The 15,828-nt window shown below is 46.0% G+C and overlaps 1 protein-coding gene across 1 annotated transcript; it reads left to right on the top strand.

Moving 5' to 3' along the window:
* Positions 1 to 11,531: 11,531 nt before the first annotated feature.
* Positions 11,532 to 12,716, top strand: LOC116910252 (60S ribosomal protein L30-like). The gene is given in 2 exon segments (XM_032914142.1): positions 11,532 to 11,868; positions 12,652 to 12,716. Coding segments are annotated over 2 exon segments (402 nt in total).
* Positions 12,717 to 15,828: the final 3,112 nt, after the last annotated feature.

Here is a 15,828-nt window from a genome sequence, read left to right as displayed (position 1 = left end):
CTCCTGATGTTGACCACGCAAGCCTCGCCTGCCACAGCGAGCTCTTTGCAATGTGGCTCGAGGGTGGGTCTCTGGACCCACGCTGATTTTGTGGCTTCTTTAGCAAACAAAATGTATTACAGATGATTATTGCTAGCTCCCAGCCAGGGTGAGACTGGGAAGATACGCATGGTTGGCTAACAAGTGAACAGTCACTTTTATCATGTCTATAATAAAAATGTATAAGTATGTTTGACAGAGATAGACAGGGAGAAACAGAGACAGAGACAGAGAGACAGGAATGGAGAGACACAGAGACTGAGAGAGACAGAGGCACAGACAGAGACAGAGAGGCAAAGGACAAGTGGCTGGAGTTGGCTTTCCTTCCACCAATGTAAGTTCGAAGGATTTGAACTCAGGTCATCAGGCTTGGCAGCGAGTGCCTTCCTCCACTGAGCCATCTTGCTAGCCCAACAGTCACTCTTTTGGCCAAAACAAAGAGATGCTTGGCACTTTATGGGTAGCGCAATAACCTTACTATTGTCTGATTAGACAAAATTGTGATGAGGCCAACTTCATCTTATTTATTTGTTGGTTAATTGTCTGTCTGTCTGTCCATCTGTCTGTCTATCATCTAACTCTGAGATGAGGTCTCTTGAAGTTTGATGACCTCAAACTTTCCGTGTAGTTGTGGAGGACTTTGAACCCCCGATCTTCCTGCTTTCACTTCCCAAGCACCGGGATTGGGAGCCGCCACCACCGTACCTGGTGTGCGTCATCTCCTTTAGTCTCAGGGTCGCATTGTTCGAGGTTGTCTTTCTGAGATGGTTTCTGTCCCACAGAGAACTTCACGGCTGTGCTTGTGAGCATCTGGGCAGCTTCTGGATGCCAGGTGTACTTTCTCCTGCCTCTCATGTACAGGTTAGGGGACCTGCAGGGGATTGGTGAGAAAGATGATTTGTTTTATCTACGGTGGGTATAATCATACTTGCTGACTGTCTGGTGTTTCCCACCAGGGTCAGGCAATACCCAACATCCACTATTTCTTAACATATTATTTTTTTTTAATTTTAAGATTTTTTATTTTATGTACACTGTAGCTGTCTTCAGAACTACCAGAGGAGGGCGTTGGATTCCATTATAGATGGCTGTGAGCCACCATGTGGTTGCTGGGAATTGAACTCTGGAAGAGCAGTCAGTGCTCTAAACCACTGAGCCATCTCTCTAGCCCTTAACATACTATTCTTATTGATTATTGGGAATTTCACATAATGTGTCCCGATCATCCTTATTCCCCAGTCTTCCCAGGTCTGCTGATCCCCACCCTTGGGACTCCCCTCCCCAAGCCTCTCCCCCCCCCAAAAAAACCAAACCAAGTCCAGTTTGTGTTGTTGATATATCACCGGAACATGGTCAATCCAACGGTGGCCAGCTCCTTAAAGAAAAGTGAGTCCTTCCCCACTCCAACCCCTGCCAGTAACCATCTATGGTGACTAGATACACTTCAGCATCCTCATCCCAATTTTTGAGAGTTCTCTTCAATGGCTTCCTGTCTAGGTTGTTATTTGTGTGGGGGTAGGGTGGGTGGGAGTGGGTGCTGTCACAGAAGCCTCCTATGTCTGTCTGTCTCAGCTGTGAGTCTGCAATCATCCATACCACGGCAGAAGAAGCTTCCTTGCCCTTTACAGTCAGCAGGAGCTCAGATCATAGACTTGGTATCTGGTGACAGCACAGACTACAGTCATACACCTAGGCTCTAGTGTCAGCACAAGCCACGGATGTTAGCATTTTGTCTAGGCTCCGCCCCACAGTTACCTGGCAACAGCCAGGTGTGCCTGACTCACTATAAAAGGGGGCTGCTCACCTCCTCCTCTCTCTCTTGCCTTCTTGCGCTAGCTCTGTCAACTCAACTCATTCCTTAGCCCCTCTCTCCCCATTCCTTTTCCCCTTCTCCACGTGCTCATGGCCAATGTGTCCCCCCCACCCCCCGCCTTTTTCTGTCTCTACTCCCTCAACTCCCCTCAGTCATGTGGCTGGTTCCGCACGGGGAAGGGATGCCTCAGCAGGGGCCCGAGGAGGCACTACCTTCCCCTACACCTGACTACACATTCACCAGACATATTCCTTTTCTTCTTATCTTTTCATAAAACACAACAGTGGACCTCAGCATGGTTCCCGCGGCAGCTTGACCCATGGATATAAACACAGCCCTCTGATGTAGCTCTCCTACAGAGCTACACCAGCTTAGGCAGGGGGCTGTAGCATGGACCACGGATAGCAACATGGCCACATGGCCTCGGGGGGGGGCAGCACAGGATACTCACATTTCCATGAACCCCCCTGGAGCATCACAGCTCGCAGCTTCAGGCGGCAGCACAGACAGAGACATCTGCCTGGCCTTCGGTGCTAACACAGGCCACCGGGACACTGCAGTTGGAATACGATCCAGGCATGGCCCCCAGTGGCAGCATGGCGCACATCAACATGGCCTCCGGCAGCATCTCAGGCCTTAGACATCGATGTGGCTCAGTCTCCTTCCACAGAGTAAATACCACTCTGCTACCCCCCCCCCATATGCAGCTTCACTCACTGCAGGGGTTGGGGATTTAGCTCTGTGGTAGAGCGCTTGCCTACCAAGCGCAAGGCCCTGGGTTTGGTCCCCAGCTCCGAAAAAAAAAAGAAAAGAAAAAAAAAATATACTCACTGCTAGGAATCACTGGTCTCCACTAAAGGTCTCTCTGGTCTCTGAAGCAAGGGACCACTGCTGAGACTTTTTACATAACAGTTGTGCTTCAGGTTTTCATCTTCTGTGGTAATGACGTGCTCTGGGATCTGGTTCTGCAGCACCAGCTTCTTCTCCAGGTCCAGCAGTTTGTAGATGTTGGGGTAGACGAACTGGAAGCCCTGGATCTAGGCCCTGATGGCATTCAAGTTGGTTCGGCCACCCCATGCAGTAGGCACTCCCAGGCAGCCTCCCTGGGTAGTGGAGCCCAATAGCCACTGTTATTAAGCGTCTTCTAAGAGCTCCAATGAAAAACAAACGAAGAGACTTTACTAAAAAGTGAATACCTAGATTATTGCTTGCACATCACTTAGAAACCTAAGAAAGCCAATGAGGGATTTTAGAAGGAGCTGAAATGACTCCACTGGTGAACACTTTCTGTGCAAGTGGAGGAACCCCCCTTTCCCCCCCATCTCAAGTAAAAAGCCGGGCACTGTGAGGCTTGCTTGTAATTCCACCAATGGCGAGAAGGGCAGAGACAGAAGGACCTTGGGAGGTTTCACGCCAGCCAGCCCAGCCTACTTGGCGACGTTCCAGGCCAGTTCCTGCCTCAAGCAAAACTGGAGAGTGCCTGAGGAGTAACACTCAAGGCTGTCTTCTGACTTCCACGCACATGTGCCCATGTATGCAGCCTTCGCCCACACTATTGACCCCTCCACTCTCTTACAAGGCAAGGAGAGTTCCGGAAGGCAGTTGGTATTAAAGTCAAGTTGGAAAGCTCAAGGCTTAGCCTTTTAAATCAACACTCATCCAAAAATAAAAAAAAAAAAAAAAAGGAACAATTGAAAAAAGATAGGGCAAAACTAAATGTTTAGGGATCAGTGAAGCACGTGGGCACACTTAAATAAAATTATGAAGCATCGCTGAGGGACTTGGAGGAAAGCTTGCGTGACTGGTAAGGCACACCACACGACTCAATGTTCCAGCCATTTAAATTCTAATAAAAAAACACCAGGTTTTTAAAAGTAGATGATATCAATCTAAGGCCACCTGGCAAGCTTAATAAAGGGGTGAGGACATTTTGTTTTTTGTCTCTTTTTTCTTTTTTCTTTTTTTTCGGAGCTGGGGACCGAACCCAGGGCCTTGCGCTTGTTAGGCAAGCGCTCTACCACTGAGCTAAATCCCCAACCCAGGGTGAGGACATTTTGTAAGATTGAAGGTTGACTGGCAGAGCTAGAGAAAAGAGCTGTCGTTAAGACAGGGTGAGTCAGGCTGGAGAGATGGCTCAGTGGTTAAGAGCACTGACTGCACTTCCTGAGTTCAAATCCCAGCATCCACATGGTGGCTCACAACCATCTGTAGTGGGGATCTGATGCCTTCTTCTGACAGCTACAGTGTACTTATATATAATAATTATGAATTCTGTCAGAGAGGGGAAGCTGCCAATGTGAAGCAGTGAGGAGCAGCCAGTCGAGCTGTAGAACATTGTCGAAATGTACAGAGGTGGGTTAGTGGGTGAGTTAGGGGAGCAAAGGGGTTCACGCTCAGATGCCAGGTCTGTTCCAGAGAGTTCCGGAGTTCCCACAGGGTGCTCATGAGTAGTGAGAGGCTGGCTCCCATCAATGACATTGGAATGGGACGTGCCTTCTCATTACCTGGAGTTTTCACACACAAGCTGAGGTTTCACGGGAGACCCCAGGACATTAAGTGGATGGTAGTGAAGTCGAGATGTGAAATGACATCAGGCTGCGGTGTAGGTCCTGAGCCGGACTGTTCTGTGACCCAGCCCTGCTCGTTACAGATGAAGACCCACAAAAGTCTGGCATGGGGTAGGGGACAGATAGAGAATCCAGTGGGACACCTTAGGTAAGCCCCTGGACACCCCACATGGTGTCTAAAATGGAAGGGGAAGACAGAACAGTCTTTTGGGAGTTCATGCTTGGCCTTCCTTGGCCAGGCCTTTTCTGTGTTACAGTCTGTGTTCTGCAGTCTCCTTTTGTTAACTTATCTGCCCTTGGGCCAATATGCTAATTGTTTCTGCAATGGGCAAAAAGGCCATGGCTTAGTGAAATTCGTAGGCATCTCTGTCCCAGAATCCTGAGCTTAGTTTTTGTGTCTTTCTCTCTTATTCTGTACTATTCTACTGCGTACTCAAATGACTCTGGCGGCTTTCTATAGGCTTTGGGATAAAGTCTACACACCTCTTCTTGGCCTATAAAACCACACCAGAACACCTGATGTAGTTCACACCTGAACTGCTTTGTGCTTTGTGCTTTTATAGTCTTGCGGGTGTGGTCCCTGTTACACTGTTACAATGTGGTCACTGTTACACTGTTACAAGTGTTACACTGTTACAAGTGTTAAACTGTTACAAGTGTTACAACTGTTACAGTGTGGTCACTAGTACACCCAGTCTGTACTAGGCTTTGTGCTTGCTATGCATTTCCCTCCTCATAATCATCCTGTTTTAGAGACTTGAATCAGGTCTCTGCTTTCTTACCCAGAAACCTGGGTCAGGAGAGAAGGTCTAGTGGTTAAGAGCACTGGTTGCTTTTCTAGAGGACCTGGGTTTGACTCCCAGCATCCACATGGTAGCTCATAACTGTCTGTGAATCCAGTAACAGGGCATTCAATCTGCCCTCCCTTGGTACCCGGCATGCAGTGGTGCACAAACATGCATGAGAGCAAAACCCCACATACACATAATCTGATAAAATAAACTAAAAAATAAATCCGAGGGCCAGAAAAATGAAATAGTTGTCTAGGATCACAATAGCTCAACAGTGGCAGAATTAGAAGTTGAATTCAGGTTTGACCTCACAGTTATAATGAAATTAAAATAAAAATTGTGGTAAAATACAGATACTATAAAATTTACCATTCTAGCCTTTTAAAGTGGGTAATTCTGTGGAATTAAGTACAGCTGTAATGTTTTCAAAGTACCTACACTAATCATTTTTAGAATCATTTACCCATTAAATGATGCCTCCCCACTTTCCCTCCCAGGAGTCCCTGACCTTCTGCCTCTATAAACTTGGCTCTTCCAGATATCTCATGTTGATGGAACGAGACCAAGCTGGATTTATTTACTTACTTATTTATAAACAGGATCTCACTGTATATTCCTGGTAGTCCTGGAGTTCACTATGTGGACATGGCTGGCCTTGAACTCACAGAAATCTGCCTGCTTCGGCCTCCTTAGTGTTGATATTGAAACAGTGCGATACCATGCCCAACTTTTTCTTTTGTGACTGGCTTATTTCATTTAATGGAATGTCTTCAAGGTTTGTTTGTCCATGTTGTAGGATTGTAAGACTCGACCTGAGTCTTAATTACCAGGAGACTCCCAGGAATGAGCCGTGAGACCAGAGACCAATGCAATAGCACGAGGATAATTATTTCCAGCAAGCTGGGGTCCGCCTACTTCAAGAGGAGAGGCGACCCCGAACAATCTGTTAGTACGGTTTTATACATTCCTCAAAGGGCAGGTTACAGCGATGGAGATTGGGCATATGGGGGCATTGTTGAACTCAGTCTGACTCTTAGATTGCTACAAAGCAGGGCGGGTCCTTGAAATGCATTTCTTTAGATAAGGTTGAGATAGTCCTGCTGTGAGGGCTCCCAGAGACGACCTCCAAGAACTGCCCCAGATGAGATTGGCACATTCCCTCCTGGATGGGAGGGGCTGTCTGAGGCTGGTGGAAAAATACTACCTCTTACGGGACCTGCCAAAATTTCTCTTTAAGGGCTACCTTGCATTCCATCGTTCCCACTGGATGCTGTTTTGTTTGTTTTGCCTGTTCATCACTGATGGATCCTTGGGGGCTGTGCATCCTTTAGTTGTGAATGCTACTGCTCTGAATCTTGGTCCACAAATCTCTAAATACCTGTCTTGACTTTTGAAATATTTGCTTGGAAGTGGGCATTTTTGTGTCATATAGTAACCTATCTATTTTCCTTTCTCTCTCTTTCTTTTTTCCTTCCTTCCTCCCTCCCTCCCTCCTTCCCTTCCCTTCCTTCCTTCCTTCCTTCCTTCCTTCCTTCCTTCCTAATTAGGACCTCCACATGTTTTTTGTGATATCTGCTCCATGTACATTTCTATCAGCAGTGCACAGAGGATCCATCTCCTCCACATGTCTGACAGCACTTTCTGCCTGTGTATTGCTATTCTAACCATCACAATGGGGCAGAGCAAATACCTCATTCTGGCTTTGATTTGTATTTTCCAAACGACGAGCTAACTTACACATCTTTGCATGTAAAAGCCTGAATTCCCAACCTTGGCTTATGTAAACATTTATTGATGCTATGTTGTCCAAAGAAGTAAATATTCCTCGTGCCAAATGCCGTTCTCCCTCATAGTTAGGCTTGTCTGTGGAATGGAAAAATAGAAGCATATCTCATATACAGCAATATCGAAAGTGGCATGTAAAAGGAGGTGGTCTCCTTTTCTAGAATAGTGAACACGGGGCCTAAAGAAAAGAGGCTTTCAAAATAAACAGTTCTGGGATGAAAGCCAGGGTCTCATGCATGTCAAACACTACACCATCGAGCTGCATTCCTCGTTCTTTGAAATAGCTTCAAACCCCCCAAGTTCTAGGGATAATATTACATTTTTTTCTTGTTGCTTTGATCAAACCCTATCCTGAATACAGCTTAAGGGAGGGAGGGTTTATTTTGGCTCTCGGTTTGAGATACAGTTGAGCATGGTGGGGAAGGTGTGGTGATAGGGGTTGTACCATTGGGATTCTTTACCTCCTCACCTCATGGTGGAAAATAAACAGGGAAAAGGGGGCTGAGTTTTAAGATCTCATGGTCCGTCTTCAGTGACCCACTTCCTTTAGTGAGGCTCCACCCCTCAAAGGTTTCATGACCTCCCGAAACAAATCCATCACCTGCAAGCCAAGTATTCACACATGTGAACTGATGAGGGACATTTGAAATACAGGGCACAGCAGAACCCTGGCGTATCCTTCACAGACAGCTCCCACTAAGGTTAACTGTTTCAGTGATGCTCTTGATCGCTGAGGGTCCAGGTCAAGTTCATGTGTAGCATCCAGATTCCATGTCTCTCTAGTTTCTTTCAGCTTGAAACAGATCCTCAGCTTATCCTGGACTTCCATGAGCTTGACACGAATGAAGATTGTAAGGCATGCATTTCACAGACGCCCTCTCTGCTCTCGCCCTGTTTCTTTATGGTGCGCTCTGCTCTAACCTATTGTGGCTGGAGTGGCACAGTGTGGCTATTTGGTTGCTGTACTTTTTTTTTCTTTAAAGATTTCTTTATTTATTATATATAAGTACACTGTAGCTTTCTTCAGACACACCAGAAGAGTACAGATGGTTATGAGCCACCATGTGGTTGCTGGGATTTGAACTCAGGACCTCTGGAAGAGTAGTCAGTGCTCTTAACCGCTAAGCCATCTCTCCAGCCCTTGGTTGCTGTACTTTAACCACGTAGGCTGGCCCCTGTCTCTACTGCAACGCTGCTCTTCATTCTCACTGTAGTTAATATGTATCCTGTGAGGAGATACCTTGAGATCCCCTGAATGCCTCTTTCTTTATCAACCTGTCTCTTGCTAGAGCCACTGATGTTTCTTGCCTGAAGTAGTCACCACTATGATGGTTGCCATGGTTTTCAACTTATTCCATGGATTATAAAACACTACTGCTTATTTTTCTGCTTGTATGTGCGCGCGCACACACACACACACACACACACACACACACACACACACACACACGGAGGTCAGAGGGGGATGTCAGGTATCCTGCTTCACCATTTCTTCCTTCCTTCCTTTCTTTCTTTCTTCCTTCCTTCCTTCCTTCCTTCCTTCCTTCCTTCCTTTCTTTCTTTCTTTCTTTCTTTCTTTCTTTCTTTCTTTCTTTCTTTCTTTCTTTCTGTAGATTCTTACTGAATCTAGAGCTAGATTGGTGGGCATCAGGCCATAGCAATGTCCTTGTCTCTGCCAACCACAGCACTAGGGTTCTGAGTGTGAGCCCAGTTTTTTTATGTAGGGGTTGGAGATTAAAATCACTCCTTTTAAATTTTTTATTAGATATATTTCTTTACTTACATTTCAAATGTTATTCCCCTTCCAGGTTTCCTGTCCATAAGTACCCATTCCCTCCCCTTCCCCTCCCCCATACGGGTATTCCCCCTATATATCTCCCTTACTGCCCCCCCATATTCCCTTGCACTGGGGGTCCAACCTTGGCAGTATCAAGGTCTTCCCCTTCCCCTGGTGCCCCAACAAGGCTATTCTCTGCTACATATGCAGTTGGAGCCCTGGGTCAGTCCATGTATAGTCTTTGGGTAGTGGTTTAGTCCCTGGAAGCTCTGATTGGTTGGCAGTGTTGTTTTCATGGGGTTGCAAGCTCCAAGCTCCTGCAGCTCTTTCAATCCTTCCTCTAATTTCCTCCACGGGGTCCTGTTCTCAGTTCACTGGTTTGCTGCTAGCATTGACCTCTGTATTGGACATGCTCTGGATATGTCTCTCAGGAGAGATCTATATCCAGTCCCTTTCAGCATGCATTTTTTAGCTTCATCAATCCTATCTAGTTTTGGTGAATATATATATATATATGTATATATATATATATATGTATATGTATATGTGCCACATGTGGGGCAGGCTCTGAATGGCTGTTCCTTGAGTCGCTGCTCTAAACTTTGCTTCCATATCCCCTCCTATGGATATTTTTTCCCCCTTTTAAGAATGAGTGGGAGCATCTGCATTTTGGTCATCCTTCTTCCTGAACTTCCTTTGGTCTGTGGATCGCATCTTGGGTAATTTGAGCTTTGGGGGTAATAGCCACTTATCAATGAGTGCATACCAAGTGTGTTTTTCTGTGATTGGGTTACCTCACTCAGGATGATATTTTCCAGTTCCATCCATTTGCCTATGAATTTCATAAAGTCATTGTTTTTGATAGCTGAGTAATATTCCATTGTGTAGATGTACCACATTTTCTGTATCCATTCCTCTGTTGAAGGGCATCTGGGTTGTTTCCAGTTTCTGGCTATTATAAATAAGGCTGCTATGAACATGGTGGAGCACGTGTCTTTGTTGTATGTTGGGGCATCTTTTGTTAAAATCACTCTTATCCAGCAGCCACCTTCCCAGCCTTTCCCTTTGTTTATTTAAAAATAGTTTTTATTTTATATGAGTCTGTGTGTGTGCTTAAATGTATGTATACATATCATATGCATGCAGGAGTGGGCAGAGGTCAGAAGAAGTGTCAGATCCCCCAGAACTGAAATTAAGAGGTGGTTGTAACCTGCCGTGTGAATGCTGAAACCCCAACCTGGGTCCCCTGCAAGAACAATAACCATTTTAACCACCGAGTCATCTTTTCAACCCTGTTTGCATTTATTTATTTATTTATTAACTAAAGCATAATATTATTTCAAGTGTATGGAGTATTTTGCCTGTATGTCTGTGTACCACATGTATCTAGTAACTGTAGAAGCTACAAAAGGGCATTATATCCTTTGGAACTGGAATTTCAAACCACTGTGAGACACCGTGTCAGTGCTGGGAACTGAATCCAGGTCCACTAGGAGAGCAGCAACTGCTTTTAATTCCTGAGCCGGTCCTCCAACTCTTCCATTTATATTTTATTTTATTTATTTATTATTTATTTTATTTTTAAACGTATTCACTTTATATCCCACTCATTGCCCTTTTCTTGGTCACCCCCCTCCCACAATCTTTTCCCCCATGTTCCCTCCTCTCCTCTGAGTAGGTGGGGGCTCCCAAGGGATTCCCCCCAGCCTAGTCCATCAAGTCTCTGTGAGGCTAGGTGCATCCTTTCCCACTGAGGCCAGACAAGGCAGCCCAGCTAGAAGAACACATCCCACAGACAGGCAACAGCTTTTGGGAGAGCCCCTGCTCCAGTTGTTCGGGACCCACATGAAGGCCAAGGTGCACATCTGTTACATATGTGTGGGAGAACCTAGGCACAGCCCATGTATGTTCTGTGGTTGGTGATTCAGCCGTAAGGGTCCAAGTTAGTTGACTGTGTTGGTCTTCTGTGGAGTTTCTATTCCCTTCCAGGCCCGAAATCTTTCCTCTTATTCTTCCCCAAGCTCCATCCACTGCTTGGCTGTGGGTGTCTGCATCTGTGAGTCAGCTGCTGGGTGGAACCTCCCAGAGGACAGCCATGCTAGACTCTGGTCTGCAGGCACAACAGTATCATTAATAGTGTCAAGAATTGGTGCTTGCCCATGGGATGGGTCTCAAATTGAGCGGGTTATTGTTTGGTCATTCCCTTAGTGTCTGCCCCATCCCCTGTCTCTGTATTTCCTATAGACAGGATGATTTTGGGTGATGTCCTATTGCTCCCCTGGGGTTCCTGCCTGGCTACAGAAGTGACATCTTCAGGTTCTATATCCCTAGTACTGTGAGTCACAGCTAATGATACCCCCATTGATTTTTGGGTGCCTCCCATATTCCAGGTCTCTGTCTTGTCCTGGAGATGCCTCTCCACCTCCCACTCCTATCAGTTGCAGATTTCCAATAATTCTCATGCCCCTCCCTTCTGTCCCTCCCCACACCCGATCCTGAAGGCCCATTTGTATTTATTTTAATGTTCAGAATTTCCCAATTTGGTCAGTGGAAGTTTCTTCAAGTTGGTTTCTGGTTTCGTTTTTTTGTTTTGTTTTGATCTCTTTATCACTGTTGGAACATCTCCTTACTTTATGTCACAAAAGATATTCCAAGCTCATCCCACTCAGTCCTTGGATTCAATGATTTAAAGATAGTATGTTTAAAATGCAAAAAGAGCTTTTCTCATCCCCCTGCCATCCCGTACCTAAGGCAGGAAGATGGTGGCTGCGAAGAAGACGAAAAAGTCTCTGGAGTCCATCAACTCAAGGCTCCAGCTGGGTATGAAAAGTGGAAAGCGTGTGCTGGGGTACAAACAGACTCTGAAGATGACTGGAAAAGGGAAAGCGAAGTTGCTTATCCTCGCCAACAGCTGCCCAGCTTTGAGGAAGTTTGAAATAGTAGACTGTGCCATGGTGGCTAAAACTGGTGTCTGTCATCACAGTGACAATAATTTTGAATTGGGTGCAGCATGAGGAAAATAGTACAGAGTATGCATACTGGCTATCAGTGACCCGGGTGAGTCTGATATTATTAGAAGCATGCTGGAACAGACTGGTAAGAGTAAACCAGAAAAGCTTTCCTTTAATAAAACGTTGCAAGATCTCCTTAAACAAAAAAGACAAACAAACAGAAATTAAGTCCCTCATTTTGTTTTATATGTATACCCTATTATCTGAGACTGGCAGGTTTGAGAATTCACTGTGTAACCAGATCAGTTCTGAAAGATGAGGTGTGCGTGTCATAACCACTTAAGTGTTAGCTGTAAATTTGTAAACTTGAGCATTCTGCGACCCCCCCCCCAAAGACAGGGCCTCTCTGTGTAGCCCTGGCTGTCCTGGAACTCCTTCTGTAGACCAGGCTGGCCCTGAATTCAGAGATCAGCCTGCCTCTACAAGGCTGAGATTAAAGGTCATCATGCCCTGTTTAAACACACACACTCTCTCTCAGAAGAGGGCCACATCCAAATGGACTGCAAGATAGGCTGCTGCATCTCTGACATTCAGGAGCCTGTCATTGTCTAAAGAGAAAAGAGTCTTCACATCTTTCTCTATAATGGCAACAGAAGTTAGACTATTGTGAAAAGCCATTAGGCTTAGACTTCCCATACTGCACTGAGAGGTGCTCATCACTGCAACTCCTAATGGCTGGACTTAAAATAGCCCATATTTTCGCATTGATAGAGAATGAGCCACGAAATATCCATTGTAACAACCCTTCAGCCATGTAATTTAAAATAATTACCGGTTAAATGAAAATAAACTAGAGTTCATAATAAGGATAACAATCACTGTAGCAGCAGTTCTTGCCCCAGTACTGTTTGTTGGAGCGTTACCTTAGGAGAAGGTCCCCTGCAAGAGGAGCGTCTGCAGAGGGAGCCCCGGCTGGCTCATTATGCTGACTAAGGCATCGGGATGGCTTCGGGGCTCTTGGCAGCCACAGACCTCATCTTATGTTCTGTCTCTATTACTGTTCTCATGTGGTTTCAAGGAAGTTGTTCACCAGTGCAGAAGGCAGGATGCCATTGAAAATCAAGGGTAGGGAGTAGATGATGGAGGGTAGATGGGTGGTACTCGCCAGGGGCTTTATGTCGGCCCGGAGAAGAGCTGAAGCAGTCTTCTTGTCCTTGGTGAGGGTCACACTGACACTCTTTCAAAACAGGTGAAGCTCTTTTGTGAGGACCTTGGAGTGTATGTGTCCTCGTTGAGTGACTTTGAGTGGGTACATGTAATAGTGTATCTGGAGTGGGCTTGGATAGCTGTGCAGAAACTTCTCTGGGAGTCCAGGGAAACAGAAGGCAGAGGCTGTCTGGGCTAATGGTAGGTTTTCTCATTTGTCTATTAGGGTGCTTTAGAAGATCGCTCATTCCTTTATTTATTTATTCATTCAGCATACATGTATTGAGCACCTACTGTTTGCCACCTATTGTATTAAGTGCCGGGGTTGTGCAGGCAACCCTGACTGCTACCTCAGGAATTTGATAGTCTGGGAACGAATAGACTAATATGGATATATAGAAAGTGTCACGGGTAGGGGGGAGAAGAGAGCACTTGGGAGGGTGGAAGATAGACAGGGCATCACCGAGGGAAACATTAGGAAAGTTCCACTTCCGCTGTGACCGGAAGTCAAAGAACGATTCTGCCAAGCAACTGACGGAGGAGAGGGTGTCCCAGGCAAAGGCATTGCTGTAGATAAAAGCTCCGAGTGAGCATGAAGCCTGGTTGCTTTGAGAAATGAAAGGAGTTTCAAAGTGTTGGAGTAAGCAGGTTAAGGGAGAATGTGCCACGAGAGGAATAACCCTGCCAAGTGTAGGGTCAAGGAAGGCTTGGAGAGGATTCTGGATTCTATTCCAAGTGTGGCTGGAAGCTTCCGCACAGGAAAAGGCAGCCCATTTTCTGTCTGTGAAGGCTCATCCCTGTTGCTGGTGGAGAGCAGCCTGTAGGAAGCAGGGTCTGGGTGGGTGCTGGGGAACTAGGAACGAGGTCCTTTAGGGATTGCTTGGGCCAGGAAGACGGCAGAGAGTAAGGGGAAGCTGACCAGTGGACACTCGCTTAGGCAGGAGGATGGTTCTGGAGTGGTCAGGTCATGAGGTGAAGTCAGGGTGAGTTTCCTGATGGCTGTCTTGAGAAGTAGGGCCAATAGTACAGCCATTGTCATGGGAGACAGAAGAGAGCAATGGAGTCTGAAGATGAAAGAGTATGGACGTGGCTAACTCTACACAACACCATCCTCATTCTAAGCATGCAACGTCCCTGCCTCTGTTGCTCGGCCATCGTCACTATCTACCTCCAGAACGTTAGCATCTGATCCAGCTGAACTCCAATCATCTTGTTCTAACACCGATGTCTCATTCATTCCCCCAGTCCCTGCCCACCGTCATTCTATGGAATGTTCCTACAAGTCTGTCTGCTTTAGATGTACTATAAAAGCGGAGGGGGTGTAGTGGGATACATGGGTTAGGATCTCAGAAAAGGCTTTATAAAATAATAATTTATTATTGTTGTTGGGTGTGTACCTGTGCCCTACGGCATGCATGTGAAGGTCAGAAGATAATTTTGCGAAGTCAGTTCTTTTCTTCCTCTTTATTTGGGTCCCAAGGATGAAACGCAAGTCACCAGGCTTGGGCAATGAGTGCTTTACAGGCTGAGTCATCTGGCTCTGATCCATGAAGAGGTTTTCTGGTCATTTGAATCTTAGGGGCCAAGGTGTGCAGTGAGTTCATAAATAACTCACCATGGCGTTCTGCTTCTTCTGAAGGCTTCCGGTTTCCACCAGCATGCCCTGCGTTTGAGAGTATGAACATTTAAGGCCTTGGGTTCATGTCTGATTAACAAATGGCAGTATGTAACTGTTTCCTTTGTCTGTCTGTCTGTCTGTCTGTCTGTCTGTCTCTCTATGGGTTTTTGAGGCAGGGTCTCTCTGTGTCCTAGAACTCACTCTGTAGGCTAGGCTGGCCTCAAGCTCACAGAGGTACATCTGCATCTGCCTCCCAAGTGCTGGGATTAAAGGCATGTACCACCATTGCCCAGCCTTTTAAAATATTTATTTATTTATTTATTTATTTATTTATTTATTTATTTATTTATTTATTTATTTATATATTTATAATATGGTCTCAGGTCGCCAAGGCTGGTTCAAGCTTGCCATGTAGCTAAGGATGGCCTGTTACAAGGGTGTATCACCACATCTGGTTCCCCTTTCTGATCCCTGTTGTTGCTCTCATTGAGATTAATGGATGCCAACAGTGTAAAAATGGTAGGTTAGAGCGGTGGAGAGGCTCAGAAGGGAGGCTCTCCCTGTTATGTTTAGGAAGGTACATCTTTGGAAAGTCGGATTTTCCGACCTTCAGAACAAACAGAGGGCATTTTGCTTGCTTTTACTCCCCCCCCCCAAACAAAGGAAATGTGGTTTTAAGGTACTTTTCAATTTCTCTATGGGATTCCTTTCCTCCCCTGGTTTCTCTATCCCTAACGAGCTAACATAAAGCAGGCCTTTGTCTTCTATTAATCTTCAAAGCTGTTGATTTACCCTGAACAGAACGCAGGCCAGGATGTTATTAAAATAAAACAACTTCCAATTGGGCTGCTAATAAATGCTGAAATGCACCCACATCTCCCCTATTGATTACCTCCTGCCAACAAAGGCAAACACAAGCTTGTAAGGCGAGCTGCCCGCGGAAGTGAAAGGTTCAATTAGATGAAACGGAACGGACGGCAAAATCCACCGCACGTGGTCATCAAACAGTTGCATCTCATAATTGGCTCTTTGAGACGTGTCTGCCTCTCAAGCCTTTTCCACTTAAAGAGTTCCCTACAGTGCACCCGGAGGAGCACATCTCTAGTAAATATCCCCCCGAGCACTTCACCAGCTCAGAGACGTGGACCAGAATGAGGCCGCCTGTCAGGCCATAAATCAGGTGTAGTGCATCGTTCTGGAATTGAGAGGTGGCAAGCCAGCACAGAGAGACAGATTCTTCTGCAGCCCAGGCCTGTACCCAGATGTTGAACATCTTTGAAG

This window comes from Rattus rattus, chromosome 9 (genome assembly GCF_011064425.1).
Source record: "Rattus rattus isolate New Zealand chromosome 9, Rrattus_CSIRO_v1, whole genome shotgun sequence".
NCBI classification, from domain to species: Eukaryota; Metazoa; Chordata; class Mammalia; order Rodentia; family Muridae; genus Rattus; species Rattus rattus.
The sequence above is the reverse complement of the archived record's forward strand: the minus strand, read 5'-3'. Positions and strand labels throughout refer to the sequence as shown.